Source organism: Mustela putorius, unplaced genomic scaffold, assembly GCF_011764305.1.
Source record: "Mustela putorius furo isolate JIRA1106 unplaced genomic scaffold, ASM1176430v1.1 tig00000592_pilon_pilon_pilon, whole genome shotgun sequence".
Lineage (NCBI taxonomy): Eukaryota > Metazoa > Chordata > Mammalia > Carnivora > Mustelidae > Mustela > Mustela putorius.
The window spans coordinates 8,837,002-8,852,390 of record NW_025421426.1 but is presented as its reverse complement, the minus strand read 5'-3'; the positions used below and the strand labels follow the sequence as shown (position 1 = coordinate 8,852,390).

Here is a 15,389-nt window from a genome sequence, read left to right as displayed (position 1 = left end):
GAGAATCTGCATTTCTAACAAATTCCTGGCGGTGCTGATGCTGCTGGTCCTAGGACTACCCTTGGAGAACTGCCTAACTAGGAGATGCTGCGCGCCTGGCCAAGAGTAGGGGCTCAGTCCAGATTTGGAAAAGGGGCAAAGAAGCCACCGGTTACCCTGTGTGCGGTGTGGACTTCTCTCTCCCACTCTGGTCCCCCAGGCTCTCGATTCAGGCCAGCACCGACTGAATGTTTAACCTAGGATTAATGTTTGACCACTAAATGTTTAACCTGGGATTTCCAAGGATTAGGGCTTTCTGCAGCCCCCTTCCCATTGTGAACAGGACCAGATTTAGACCTTTAGGGGCCGCCATCCCTGAGAATAGGATGCCCTGCCCCATATCTCATTCAAAGTCAAACAGCACTAAACCCTGAAATGACTATATAAGGAAGTCTACCAAAGATCCCACTTTTCCCATGGTGGTTACTAGAAGGATTTTTTGCAAGTATCAAAACCAGTCTGTGGTGGGGAGGGATGAATAAGCAGAGCACAGAGGAGTTTTAGGGCAGCGAAAACTTCTCAGTATGATAGCATAATGACGGATGCGTGTCATTCTGCGTCTGTCCAAACCCGTGCAATGTACACCGCCACCAGGAGCCCCTCTAATGTAGACTGTGGACTCTGGGTGATAGAGACGGATCCAGGCAGGCTCATGGATTGTAACAAATGGACTGCTCAGGTGGGGTTGCTGATCATGGGGGAGGCTGTGCCTGTGTATGGGCGGAAGGTCTAGGGGAACGCTCCGTGCTTTATTCCCAATTTGGTGTGAATCCAAATAGTATGTTCTAGAAAAATAGAGTCTTATCCTAAAAGAAAAAAACAACCAAGCAAACAAAGAAACTTTTAAATTTGGGGGCCGTACCTGGTTTCTGTATTCCGGGGCTGTGCCTGCTTTGCGGAACTCACGTCTAGGGTGGGTGGGTAAGCACTGCCAAGGCTCAAGCCCCCACCCCCGCCCCTGCCAGGGGCACATAGCTCTATCCCCTCCTGTGGACCCGATACTCTCTAAATCCCCTTAGACTGTTCTCTGCTCTGTCCAGCTACCTTCATCCTTTTAACACCCCCGTTTTCTCCCCAACCCAGCCAAGAACTCTACACCTGTTCCGCCTGTTGGTCTCTCCAGCTTGATTTCTGGGCAGCCCACCCCACCCCCAGGCTGCTTCCCCCACTGACTTCCTTCTCGCCAGATCCAGTGACCCGATCTTAGCACGGGATTTGGAGTCAGAGGCTTGCGCAGGAACGTGGTCACTTACCCGCTGTGTAACAGTGAACAACCCGAAGCACGTCTCTGGTCTGTCGGCTTGAAAATGGCTACTGTCTCTGCCGCCCCTGCAAGCTCAGCTTCAAATACAATGTTAAGTTCTGGATTCGGTGCGGCTCAGACATGATAAAATATGTCACTTAAAGGGTGCAGTGACTGTGCAGTGATTGTCGGGACCGTTGGGCACCAGCGTGGCTAGCCACCCATGCCCAATGTGGTGGAAAGAACAGGGCGCTGGTGTCAGGTCTAGGTAGAATCCCACAACTAGCCACAACCCCTGGCTAGTTGTGTGGACTTGGGCAACTCCCTGGGCCTCACAGATTCCTCATCAGTGAAAGATATATATATATATATATATTTGGTGTGTATACCTACTGTGTGCTAAAAACTTGGAATGTATAATATCATTTAATGCTCAGCAGAGCCTTTGAGTGAGGACTGTTCTCCCCCATTCTACAGATGAGGCCATGGAGGCACAGAGAGGAAAAGTGACTTGCCTAAGCTCACACCGTCAAATGTAGTAGGAGCTGGAATTTGAACCCAGGAGTTCGGATTCCAAAGCCTCTACTATCTGGCTTCCTTTTGAAGTAGCTCAACAGAGATAAATGGGAGGCAAGACATTATTACTAAGGCCTGTAAGAGTCCACAGGTGATTGCCACCACCCCGGGGCTACGGATGGTAGGTGCGGCTGTGGGTGGGGGTGGGGACTTAGGTGATGCTCTTCCCTGGGGCTGTGTCTTGCCCTATACACACCTTTCCGCTTCATCACAGACAACAAGTGTCTTTCCAGTTTCCTGCTGGGGCATCTTGGGCCTAGGGGCCCCTCCCCTCTCTGCCAGGTTCAGGAGGAACAGGCTTGGAATTCCCCATCCTACATAGGGGGAGAGGTTCCTCACCTCGTGAGGCTGACCCCAGTCTGGGGGCCTGGTGTTACTAACAACAGCCTGCAGGGCTGTGTCATCCGGCTGGTGACTCAGGGCTCCAGGACCAGCCCCCTCCCCATTTTATTGGACCTCCTCCTGGGAAAGGGATTTAGAATCTGAGCTAGGACTCCGGGGTCAGGGTCAAGGGGTACCCACCTGGAGGAATATCCTGTTCTCTGCCTCCTCTCCCATTGCCTTGGCTAAACCTGCGGTGTTGGGAGGAGGGGCTGAGGGAAGTGGGGAAGGGGATGTGGTAACCAGAACCACTTCCTGCCATTGCTGTGTTGAAAGGGCGCTCTCCCAAGTTCCTCTTGATGCGGGGGTTGGGGAGCCAGGGGGGAAAGGAGGAAGTTGGGAGGGGGTGAGGAAGGGAGAGTTCTTGTTTGGATTGACTGCAGGAGTCAAGCCAGAGGTTCCTGGCTGGGTGCTCTCTTCCTGCCCCCCCCCCCCAGCTGGTAAAAACACCCAGCTGGCTGGGAGGTGATGGTCATTACAACAGCAGCAAGCACCTGCTATAGCTGTTAATTTGACCCTTACAGTGCCAGGAGGTAAGTAAGCACTATTATTACCCCCGTTTTACAGATGGGGAAACTGAGGCACGGACAGGGTATATCAGTTGCCCTGATCACACAACGAGATGGTGCCAGCACTGAGATTGGAACTCGAGTCACTTGCAGCACAGGCTCAGAGCTTCTATTCCTTAATGTCCCACCCATGCTGTCCCTGTCTTGCTCTGTGACCAGAGAGAGGTAAATTCTCTACTCTGGGCCTCAGTTTCCTCATCTGCATGATGGGGGCACCTGGAGTGGGTTAGTACACTGCCCCCTTGTGATGTCTGTCTCTCTGGTAATTACATATTCACTCAATTTCTCCCCTACTGGGTTCAGTTCCATTCACACGGTGACAAAGGCTATCTTGGTGACTACTGTATTCCCAAATCCTTAGCACAATGTCTGGCCCATAAAAACTCAACCCATGGGGCGCCTGGGTGGCTCAGTGGGTTAAAGCCTCTGCTTTCGGCTCGGGTCATGATCTCAGGGTCCTTGGAATGAGCCCTGCATCAGGCTCTCTGCTCAGCGGGGAGCCTGCTTCCCTTCCTCTCTGTCTGCCTGCCTTTCTGCCTACTTGTGATCTCTGTCAAATGAATAAATAAAGTCTTTAAAAAAAAAAAACCTCAACACATACTCGAGTATTTGAGGGTCATCATCAACGGTTTGAGTCTATGATAAACGTTTTGGACCCTTTATATACAAAAAAAAATCAACAACTATCAGTGGTTCTCAACGGCGGTGATTTTGCCCCTCCCACCCACCCAACCAGAGGACATTTGGCAATGTTTGGCAACATTTCTGGTTGTCACAACTGGCAGGGGGAGGTGCTCCTGGCACCTAGTGGGTAGAGGCTGGGGAGGTTAATACACGTGTGATGATGCACAGGACAGACCCTCAAAACAAAGAACTATTCTGGCCCCAAATGTCAATAGTGTTAAATTTGAGAAACAGGAGCTCCATACACAGATATGACATATTTTGTACCAGTGATGGCAAGTTGGGGGTAGTTCATGGATTCTCCTAAAGCTTGAGTCTGCCACCAGAGGAAGACACCCTGGACTGGAGGGTCTCTTTATTTCCATCTGTAAAATGACATTGTTCGGGGCATCTGGTAGCTCAGTCGGTTAAGTATCTGCCTTCAGCTCAGGTCATGATTCCAGGGTCCTGGGATCTAGGCACCCCCTTGTCCCCCCAATGCGGGCTCCCTGCTCCGTGGGGAGCTTGCTTCTCCCTCTCTCTCCCTCTGCCCCTTCACCCCACACCCCTCCCTGCTCGTGCTATCTTTTTCTCTCAAATAAATAAATAAAATCTTTTAAAGAAACAAAATGCTACTGCTCAATGACCTCACACTCTCAAATATGGAATATAGTCCCCTGGGTCTGCTGTTTTAGTCTCTAATTCCCCAAAGGTCTGAGACTGCTTTCCGTTCTTTGTTGGGGAGGGAGTTGCTGGGGATCAGGGAAGAAGGTGCTGGGTTTTAGGGCTCTTCTCCCTGAGCTCCTTCTCCCCCACCCCTCTGGTCATCTGACCTCTCTGTAAATGGTGATAAAGATGAAAGACTTCAGAGCCAGGCAGCCCTAGGCTTAAGTCCTGGTCCTGTGAATTAACTCGCTGTGTGGTCATAGTCAAGTTCCTTGACTGCTCTGAGTCTTAGGGTCCTCCTCTAAAAAGAGGAGGGGTACTCCTTAAATATACCACCCAGATGGTGGTGGGGATGAAATGAGATACATACAGGGAAGGTCTCACAGCACTCCACACGGTGAATCTCAAGAAATGCCTGATTATTATGGCTCCAAGGTGAAGTGACTTGCCCAAGGTGACACAGCTGAGCCATGACAGAGCAGGGACTGAACACCAGAGCCACTGACTCCAAAGCCGATGCTCGTTAATTAGTGAACTCTAGAGCTTCAATTTTCTTGTACGGGAAACAAAATGCCTTTGTCTCACAGATTAATTTATTAGATAAGCTTAGAAAGTGCCCGGCAGGGGCGTCTGGGTGGCTCAGTGGGTTTGGCATCTGAGTCGGCCTCAGGTCCTGGGACCCAGTCATCAACGAGTTCCAGGCTCAGCGAGGCATCTGCCTGCCCCTCCCCTTGCTCTGGTCTCTCTCTCAAATAAATAAAATATTTTTTAAAAAGATTTTATTTATTTATTTGACAGAGAGAGATCACAAGTAGGCAGAAAGGCAGGCAGAGAGAAAGGAGGAAGCAGGCTCCCCGCTGAGCAGAGAGCCCAATGCGGGGCTCGATCCCAGGACCCCAGGATCATGACCTAAGCCAAAGGCAGAGGCTTTAACCCACTGAGCCACCCAGGTGCCCCTCAAATAAATAAAATCTTAAAAAAGAAAATGACTGGCATATAGTGAGCCCTTTAAATCTAGCTTCTTGGGTTGTTATGTTGCCTTCCCCAAGTGAGGCCACAGAGGCTGGCAGGGGGAAGAGGACAGGGAGGGAGGCATATGGCTAAAAACTGGGGCTAGAGCTTGTGCTTGGTGGGGAAGGGGCTGGAGGACCGAACAGCCCCCCCATCACCCCCGTTTTGCTGTTGAAGAGTCCCAAACCCAGAGAGATCAGAAGGCATTTGGTGTAGGTCATAAGGCGGATTAGAACCCAAAACCCCGGTCTCCTGATTCCAAGTTGGAATCAGTCTTGGGCCCAGGTAATTAAAAGCAAACCACGGCCATTACTGACGACTTGTAACAATGTTTAGTACGCATCTTCTGTGTTTGATCTCATTTTATCTTCACATCAATTTAGGGACAAAGGGCCCTTTTTCACAGCTGAGAAAGCAGATTCAGAGTAGTAGGACATTTGCAGGAGGCGCTGAAGGAGGAGCGTGAAGGGTGTCTGCTGGCTTCCAGATGCCATAAACTTCCCCCTTTACTATCCTGAAAGATTCAGCCTGTGGAAGACAAGGGTTGCAGTGGCAGAATTCCCCAATTCCTGCCTAGCAGAGCCCACTCTTTCTGCCCCGAGGCGGGGCAGGGAGAGGAAGCTGCCAAGAAACGCTTCCAGTGAAGAGAAAAGAGGACAGAGTCTAGCAATGTGGGAAGGGTCTCATGGATGGGGTCTGACCAGGAAGGGGGATCACTGGGTTCAGGAAGACGCCCTGGGGACTCCTCCATTCCCTTCCCTTGGGCTGACCACTCCGGGCCTTCAGGTGGTGAGCTCAGGGAGTCCTTCAAGGCTCAGCTCCCTCCCTGGCTTTCATTCAGTTCCCACAAGCTCTGCAGTTTGCAAAACCCAACCTTTCCCCTATGGGCCTGTGGTTTCCTGTGGGTCTGGGGTCCTGCCTGACTGGGCACTGGGAACCGTGGACAGGGGGGCAGAGGTGGTGGTGGTGTAAGCCCTTTTTTTGCCTTCTCATGCTGGGGCTGCCCCCTCCGCCCCAACACACCCCATCCCCTGAGTCAGCCCCCGCCTGCCAGTGAGGGGCGGGGTTACTGATTCAGTTAATAGCGCCTTCTTAAAGCCCCCACGGGTACAGCTTGAAGCTAGACACCACCACGCTTACCATGAGCCCCAGCCAGCCCCTGGTCCTGGTGCTCCTGGCGCTGGGCTGCTGCTCTGCGGCTCCCAGACCACACCACCCCACCCTGGTGGTCTTCCCGGGAGATTGGAGAGCTAATCTCACTGATAAGCAGCTGGCACAGGTACGCTAACACCCCAATCTGGAGTTGGGGAAGGCTGACCAGGATTCGCAGGGAGGGCATGGGGGCTCAGAGGAGATGACGTTGGGGCAAGTTGGGGGTGATGGGCATATCTGGAGAATAGAGGTGTCCAGGATCAGGTCCTGGAGGTCCTGTGGAGGCTCGGGACAGTGATGGCAGAAATGGCTAGTAAGGGTTTCTGAGGTGGGCAATGGGCCATGATGGAGGGTTCTGGAGTGGGCAGATGTTGGGGGTACACAGTGGTAAATGCTAGGGGGCCCTGAGGTAGGCATGGGCCAGGGGTCTCCAGGAGTGGGAAGAAGCTGAGGATGTCTACAGGGAAGGGAGTTAGTGGGTGGGCACCAGCACTGGTATCCAGGGTACCAAGTCCTGGGTAGTTGCTAGTCCCTGAGTGCCCGGACAGATGGAATCCAGGCAGGGGAGGGTAAGGAAAGTCAGGGCTCTGTACTATCTCTGCCCCCCCCCCCACCTCCAGGAATATCTGTTTCGCTATGGCTATACTCTCGTGGGCGAGATGAACGACAAAGAGGAGTCCCTGGGTTCGGCGCTGCGGCTTCTCCAGAGGCGCCTGTCTCTGCCCGAGACTGGAGAGCTGGACAAAACCACCCTGGAGGCCATGCGGACCCCGCGCTGCGGCGTTCCGGACCTGGGCAGGTTCCAGACCTTTGAGGGCAACCTCAAGTGGCACCACCAGGACATCACTTACTGGTGCGCCGCCGGGCCCCGCGGAGGCGGAGGAGGGGGACGGGAGAGCCAGACCCCGCGCCGGCAGCGATCTCGTCCTTAGCCCGAACATTGGGCTTAAATGTGCCGCCCGGGGCAAGTGTCTCCACCTCAGCGCCCCTGTTTCTCCTTCAGAAAAATGGGTCTCGCACGCAGTCCTGGGTCCTCCTGCTCGGGCCACTGTGAGCGTCCCAGGAGAAAAATGCGTCTGAAAGTGCTTTGTAGATGAAAGCCTGGAACGCAGGGAGCCTTGTGCTTTATTGAGGTCGCTGAGACACGGGTGTTGCTACTGGACCGGCTCCGGCCTCACTTCTGACCTCTGCCCTCCCGCCTTCCCCCTGCAGGATCCAAAACTACTCTGAAGACTTGCCGCGCGACGTGACCGACGACGCCTTCGCCCGCGCCTTCGCGCTCTGGAGCGCAGTGACGCCGCTCACCTTCACTCGCGTGTACGGCCCCGAAGCCGACATCGTCATTCAGTTTGGTGTTAGGGGTGAGAACGCGAGAAGGGGAAAGCCGGGAGGGTCTTGGACAGGGACAGCACAGAGGAGGGAGGACCACGAGAGAATAGAGAGGGCGCTGGACCCGGCTTAGTCTCACTTGTCCCCGCAGCTGTGCCCGCCGCTGGCCCTTATGCGCCCCCTCCTGCCCGACGCGGCACAGCGCGGGGACGCGAGGCTCGGACAGCTGCTGGGAGACCGGATCTCAGCCCACAGACGTTGCAGCGCCCTTGGGCAGCGCGCCAGCTGCACAACTGCACTCGGCTAACTCCCTTCTCCACCTGCTTCTCCAGAGCACGGAGATGGGTATCCCTTCGATGGCAAGGACGGGCTCCTGGCACACGCCTTTCCTCCCGGCCAGGGCATTCAGGGAGACGCCCACTTCGACGATGAAGAGTTGTGGTCCCTGGGCAAGGGCGTCGGTGAGATCCTGAGCCTCCCTGGCCCCCATCCCCTTCTCTTCTCTTCATCGCCCGGCGCCCTGACCCTGTCCCGCCTCCTCCTACAGTGGTTCCGACCTACTTCGGAAACTCAGATGGCGCCCCCTGCCACTTCCCCTTCACCTTCGAGGGCCGCTCCTACTCTGCCTGCACCACGGACGGCCGCTCCGACAACGTGGCCTGGTGCAGCACCACGGCGGACTATGACACCGACCGCCGGTTCGGCTTCTGCCCCAGCGAGAGTGAGTGCGGGGTCGCGGCGGGGGCGGGGGGGAGCGGCTCCCGCCACCCTCCAGGGGCCAGAACCCTTGGTTTTAATCCCGGCTCTGCCACTAGTGCTGTGCGGCCTGCAAGTCACTCTCTTGCTCTCTGGGCCCAGTTTCTCATCTGTGAAATGGGGAGGGGAGGGGAGGAGTACATAGAGGGTGTGTGGGTCCATGAACTCATGGCGCCTTCGGGTCATCGCGTGGGCCTCTCCAGGACTCTTCACCCAGGACGGCAATGGGGAGGGCAAGCCCTGCGTGTTTCCATTCACCTTCGAGGGCAAATCTTACTCCACCTGCACCACTGACGGTCGCTCGGACGGCTACCGCTGGTGCGCCACCACCGCTAACTATGACCAGGACAAACTCTACGGCTTCTGCCCGACCCGAGGTACCTGGACCCCACCTATCAGATTCAAGCCTCGCCCCCTAGCTCCGCATTGGTCCGGGAAACGTGGCTCCTCCACCCATTGGCTTGTCTCTCCCCATAGCCCCTCCCCCTGAGGTCCACGAACCGGTCCGGCATCCTTGTGTCTTGACCTATTAGCCTAGCCTGCTGCCTCTCCCCTAGTCTCGGGTCCCCAGGCCCCGCCCACCACCTAGCCCGCTACGTTCCCGGCCTCTCCTAGGCTTTTAAAATAGGACATCAGGATTGTCTAGCTCCCTGTTTGGCCCGCATGTGGTCCCTTATTGGGCCCACTCACCTGGCTCACCCAAGGCCCTTTGTCTCTCCAGTCGACTCCAGGGCGACCGGGGGCAACTCCGCGGGGGAGCCGTGTGTCTTCCCCTTCATCTTCCTGGGCAAGGAGTATTCGACCTGCACCAGGGAGGGCCGCGGAGATGGGCACCTATGGTGCGCCACCACCTCTAACTTCGACAGAGACAAGAAATGGGGCTTCTGCCCGGACCAAGGTGAGCAAGGATCAAAGGTGGGAGCAGTGGTTTGGGGGAGGGATGGCCAGGGCTGGGCGGTCCGCCCCGGACTCCTATCTCAGAGACTTCTTTCCTCCAGGATACAGCCTGTTCCTTGTGGCCGCCCATGAGTTTGGCCACGCTCTGGGCTTAGATCACTCATCGGTGCCAGAAGCGCTCATGTACCCCATGTACAGCTTCACCGAGGGACCCCCACTGCATGAGGACGATGTGAAGGGCATCCAGTATCTGTATGGTGAGGCTTGGAGCCGGGATGGGGGGTGGGGTGGGGACAGAGAGCAGGGCTGGGTTTTCTTGCTATACCCAGAATGGGGAAATAGTAGGCGAGGGGGCAGTGGGGGACCTCAACACTTAATCTGTGGGAAAGCCTGGAGCCAGTGGGGCCAAATGCTGCCTGGTCAGTGTTTGGAGATGGGGATAAAGAGCCCAGACTCTAGACTGAGACAGACGTGGGTTCAGATGCCAGTCCATCCACGTCCTGGCTAGGTGACCATGGATGTTACTTCATCCCTCATTTTTCTCACCTGTGAAATGAGGCTAATAATGGTATCTGCCTCACAGGGTTGTTAGGAGGTTTAAATGAGTTAGAATAATGCCTGACATATAGTAGCCACCATAGAAGTGTTGAATATTTTATTGTTATCACTTATGATCATTAGTATTATTCTCTCACTTAAAATGGAGATATTAAAGAATGTACTTGCCTTTTTTTTTTTTTTTTTTTTTTTAAGTCAAATGAACCATAGTGAGTTTATAAAGCTTTTAGCACTGAGTGCCCAGAACACACTTCTTTTCCACTAGCCTGGAGGGGGAGGGAGAGCTCCTCCATGTCTTGGGTTCATAGGGCCCAGTCAGAGCCCAACACAGCCCAGGGATTGGACAGACGTAATTGGAATAAAAGGTGAATGTACGGGGTGGTGGGGGGAGGAATATCAGCCTATCAGCGGTGGAGGAATGCAGGTCCAACACCCAAAGTGAGGAGAAGGAGTGCCAGGGGCCTCATTCGTGGGGTTTGGGGCCGCATATATTATAGCAGCGCCGACGTGCACACGGTAGAGGGTATCTCAACAGCTGTCTCTTTCTAGGGTCTCGCCAGGACCCTGAACCAGGGCCTCCAACCGTCCAGCCCACCGCTCCACCAACCGTCTGCCCTACCGGGCCACCAACTACCCGCCCCTCAGAGCGCCCCACTACTGGCCCCACAGGCCCCCCTGCAGCTGGCCCCACAGGTCCCCCCACTGCGGGCCCTTCTGAGACCACTACAGTGACTTTCCACCCGGCAGAGGATATATGCAAAGTGAACTTCTTCGACGCCATCGCAGAGATCAGGAACCGTCTGCATTTGTTCAAGGATGGGTAAGGGGGCAGGGATGTGTGGCTGGGGGAGGGGACCTGTGAGGAGGGACGTGCCTGCCCCTCTCTGGCCACTGGCCTTCGGTTCAAAGTTCAGTGTCCCACTAGTCCCTTTTCTCATGCCCAGGAAGTACTGGCAATTCTCCAAGGGCAAGGGGCGCCCGGTGCAGGGCCCTTTCCTTATCACTGACTCGTGGCCTGCGTTGCCCCGCAAGCTGGACTCCGTCTTCGAGGACCCGCTCACCAAGAAGATTTTCTTCTTCTCTGGTTAGTCTCCTCCTTTTTCCTCCCCGGTCCCCGCCACCTACATCCTCGCCAATCCAGGAGGATCAAGAGACCCAGAGAAATCCGCGGAACATTTTCTGCGGATTAGAAAAACGCGCCCCCTTCTGGCGGGTGCCATTTAGCCGCTCTTCACCGTCCCCTTGCGTGGTCCTACCGAGCGGTTCGGCTCCGTGGGCAAGACTGCGGGCACGTCAGGCGCAGAAAGGCCTCGCTGGCTTTTTTCTCTTGACATCCAAGGACAATGTGTGTCCACTCCCTGCCCCCAGACCGATGTGGCTCTTCTCCCCTGCAGGGCGCCAAGTGTGGGTGTACACAGGTTCGTCGGTGCTAGGCCCGAGGCGTCTGGACAAGCTGGGCCTGGGCCCCGAGGTGGCCCAAGTCATTGGGGCCCTCCCGCAAGGCGGGGGGAAGGTGCTGCTGTTCAGCGGGCGGAGCTTCTGGAGGTGAGAGCCACGGCCACCGCCGGCAGGGGGACCCCGGGCGCCATCTGCCGTCCCTCGGCTCAGCACCGGTCTCTTCCCCACTTCTGCAGTTTCGACGTGAAGGCGCAGAGGGTCGATCCCAAGAGCCTCGGCTCGGTGGAGCAGGAGTTTCCCGGAGTGCCCTTGAACTCGCACAACGTCTTCCAGTACCAAGGTGAGGGCTGCAGACCGCGGTCGGGTCCGGTCCCGCCCCGCCCCGCCCCGCTTCCCACGCTAGTCGGCCTAATTGATTGGTCAAATTCTGAGAGACGGAAAAGAAAAAAGAAAAAAAAAAAATCCCCATCACAGATGAAGTTCGCTCTAGAGGCAGGGACCTTTCCCAGATCATAAAAGGACACAAGGGAACAACCAGAACTAAAACCCAGATTTCCTACGTCCCTGGCTGGAAGCTCGTTCCCCCACAGTAGGGGGTTGGGGGGAGACACATGGTTTGCCTGGAGGCTCATTCCTTTATATGACAATATTTATCAAGTGCCTATAATATGCCAGGTGCTATCCTGACACGGGAGATACAGTGATAAAAAGAAAAAAAAAAGGCAATCCATAACTGTGCTTCAGCTTTCCCGTCGGTAAAATGGGGATGATAGCTGGAGTTATACTTGTTTTCTCTTCCTCACCACTCACATGCGGTCGGTTGACAAGTTCTCTTGACTCTACTACCAAAATACTCACTTCTCACCATCTCCTTTGCAAATATCCTGGTCCACGCAATACTGCTTGTTGAATACCATAAAGATATTCCCTAGGAGTAGGCAGTGGTCAGGAGCCGAGGGCCATGGTGTTGGGGGCGATTCCAGACCTCTTCCAAAGTCAGAGAAACTACTGGGACACCTGGGTGGCTCAGCTGGTTAAGTGTCTGTCTTCTACTCAGGTCATGATCCCAGGATTTGGGCTCCTTGGGCTCCTTGCTCAGCAGGGAGCCCACCTCTCCCTCTGTCTGCCACTACCACTGCTCGTGCTCCCACGTGCTCCCTCTCTCTCTCTGATAAATAAAGAAATAAATACATATGTAAGAAAATAGATCTTTAAAAAACAAAAGAAAGGAAGAAACTACCAGGATCTGATCTGCCCTCAAACCCTTCCAGCACTCCTGTGTTCCCTCTGCTCCACACCAGCCGCATCGGCCTCTGGCTGCTCTTTGAACGCATCAAGGTCACTCCTAGCTTTGGGCCTCCACGCCAGTTGTTCCCTCTGCTTGGAAGCTTCTCCACCAGACTGTCCAAGGGCTGCTTCCCTTTTTCCCTTCGGCTTTCAGCACTTAGGCTCTATTTTCAAACAGGACTTCCCCGGCCCTCATGAGTTATTCTATTCACTGGCTTGTATTTCTTTCTTTCTCTTTCTTTTTTAAAAAAGACTTTATTTATTTATTTGACATAGAGAGAGATCCCAAGTAGGCAGAGAGGCAGGCAGAGAGAGAGAGGGGGAAGCAGGCTCCCTGCTGAGCAGAGAACCTGATGCGGGGCTTGATCCCAGGACCCTGAGATCATGTCCCGAGCCAAAGGCAGAGAGGCTTAACCCACGGAGCCACCCAGTCACCCCCTGTTTTTTATTTCCTTCATAGCTTTCTACATTGTCACAGTCTCATTTACTTACATGTTTGCTTGTTAATCATCTCTCTTATCCCATGGGAGTGTGAGCCTCGCAGAACAGAGATCGTGCCTGCATTTTTGTCTCTGCTTCATCCCCCCAGTGCCCCTAAAGGTGCTGAGCATTATAAATATTCAATGAAATGAATGACTGAATGAATGAATGTCGAATGACAGCCCTCGGACAGTCTGGTGGAGAAGCTTCCAAGCAGAGGGAACAGGCAGCACGGAGGCCCAAAGCTAGGAGTGACCTTGAGGCGTTCTGATGCGGCTGGTGTGGAGCAGAGGGAACACAGGAATGCTGGAAGGGTTTGAGGGCAGATCAGATCCTGATAGTTTCTTTCTTTCTTTTGTTTTTTAAAGATCTATTTTTTTATATGTGTATTTATTTATTTCTCAGAGAGAGGGAGCACGCGCAGGCGTAGTGGCAGACAGAGGGAGAGGTAGGCTCCCTGCTGAGCAAGGAGCCCAAGTGGGATTAAATCCTGGGATCATGACCTGAGTGGAAGGCAGACACTTAACCAGCTGAGTCACCCAGGTGTCCCAGTAGTTTTTCTGACTGTGTGCCAGGCTCGGTGCCAAACACTGAGGTTTTCTGCCCTCCGACATCTCTGTGTCGGGGGGAGATGGAGGCGTCCTAGGAAAAGCTTGGAAAGATCTAGAACGGGCAAGAGGGACAATGGTAAAAATCTTGCTGCTGTTTCTGTATGTGTCTGTGGGAGGGTTGGCATCACCTCTCTTGTACTTGCCTTTCCCCCGCAGGGAAAGCCCACTTCTGCCAGGACCGTTTCTACTGGCGTGTGAATTCTCGGCACGAGGCGAACCAGGTGGACGAAGTGGGCTACGTGACCTTTGACTTCCTGCAGTGCCCCGAGGATTAGGGCTTCCCATCCTGCTTCGGCACTGCAGAAAAGATCCTAGGGGGACCATCCCAATGGCGAAGGAGCCAGTTTGCCGGATACGAACTGGTGGGTTTGTTCTGGAGGACACGGAAGAGTCGAGGTGGGCTGGGCCCCCCTCTTTCCACCTTCCTTTTTTGCTGGAATGTTTTTAATAAACTTGGATTCTTTAACCTTGAGGAGGAGATTTATTTATGTATGTATGTGTGTATGCATGTAACAGACAGAGAGCTTACTCTGTGCCAGAGAGTGTCCTAAGCACTTCATAAATATTAACATTCATTCTCCCTATTAGGAAGATATAATGTGATTACTTCTATTTTACAGCTGGGGAAATGGCCAACCTATTATTCATTCATCAAACATTTATCGAGCTCCTGAGTGGAGCCAGGCATTGTGCTGGGTACTGGGGAAGGAGAGATGAGCTGGACTACGTTTCTGTCCTCAAGGACCTCTTGGGGTCGTCCAGCAACGTAAGCGTGCCCACAGAACGTGCTTAAAATGCAGACTCCAGGTTCAGTCTCCAAAGAGTCGCGCTCAGTTACCATGATGTTTTGTCTGGTGGGGGTGGGAATCACACTTGGAGGGTGTGCAGCGTGTGGCCCTTTTCTCTAGAATCCTGGAGCGTATATGTGATTCTGAATGTGATATGGGATTCTGTCGTGGTTGAAGTCAGGGAACATTTCTCAGCCAAGATGACATCTGAACTTGAACTAAATCTGGAAAGGGGAGCAGGAGTTTCTTTCTGTTCAAGCAGAACAGTCTTCTTAGGGGGTAATTTACCAGAAACCGTTATACCTAGAAATGTCCTATGCTACCTCTCACATACATGCGCATAAAACAAGAGATACAGGGACGTTGATTGCAGTATGGCTCATAGAGTGAGGAATGGCAACATCCGAAGTGTACAGAGGTCAGGCAGCGGATAAATGGAATGTGGTTGATATACATGATGGTAGTGGCTACCGTTAGTCCAACACTGACTCCTTGCCAGCCACTGTGCCATGGGCTTTATGCGGGTCAACACTGCTAATCCTTAATACAACCCCATGAGTCAGGTACTGCTCTAATCTTATGGGTATTATTGCCATCACTCCCCCCATTTTACAGATAAGCTAACTGAGGCACACAGAATTACACAGCTCAGTGGAAGTCCTATAGCTGGTGACTGCTGGCAGTGGGATTCAACTGCCAGCTCTTGGGGCAAAGGCGGGGAGAAGAGAAAAAGCGGGGGGGGGGGTTATGTTTAGGGGAAGGACAGATGGCTCTAGTGTGTGGTTTTAGGAAGCAGATGGAAGCCAAGCAGAGAAGGATTCTTGAATGGTTGAGGGGAATGGTGGTCTGGACTAGATGAGACAAGGTCCAAAGGCCAGGGTGAGGAGCAAGGATGTGATCCCACAAGACGGACTTGACCAGAGGGTTGAGGCAGGTGAATGGAGCTGATGGGCATGTTGATTGCCTTCTGGACTCAGGCTCAAGC

General features: G+C 53.8%; 1 protein-coding gene across 1 annotated transcript; it reads left to right on the top strand.

Moving 5' to 3' along the window:
- Positions 1-6,241: 6,241 nt before the first annotated feature.
- On the top strand, positions 6,242-14,088 carry MMP9 (matrix metallopeptidase 9). The gene is made up of 13 exons (XM_004746303.3): positions 6,242-6,427; positions 6,921-7,153; positions 7,513-7,661; positions 7,962-8,090; positions 8,177-8,350; positions 8,589-8,762; positions 9,107-9,283; positions 9,384-9,539; positions 10,390-10,660; positions 10,785-10,924; positions 11,235-11,385; positions 11,475-11,578; positions 13,773-14,088. Exons 1-13 carry the CDS (start codon positions 6,290-6,292, stop codon positions 13,889-13,891), a joined length of 2,115 nt encoding a protein of 704 aa, XP_004746360.1. The 5' UTR covers positions 6,242-6,289; the 3' UTR covers positions 13,892-14,088.
- Positions 14,089-15,389: the final 1,301 nt, after the last annotated feature.

Bases quoted from the DNA above. Each gene is read 5' to 3' on its own strand.
- MMP9 (XM_004746303.3), top strand. From the start codon at position 6,290: ATGAGCCCCAGCCAGCCCCTGGTCCTGGTGCTCCTGGCGCTGGGCTGC. The intron at 8,763-9,106 runs GTACCTGGACCC...TTGTCTCTCCAG, and splicing joins CGGCTTCTGCCCGACCCGAG to TCGACTCCAGGGCGACCGGG. The intron at 11,579-13,772 runs GTGAGGGCTGCA...TTTCCCCCGCAG, and splicing joins CAACGTCTTCCAGTACCAAG to GGAAAGCCCACTTCTGCCAG.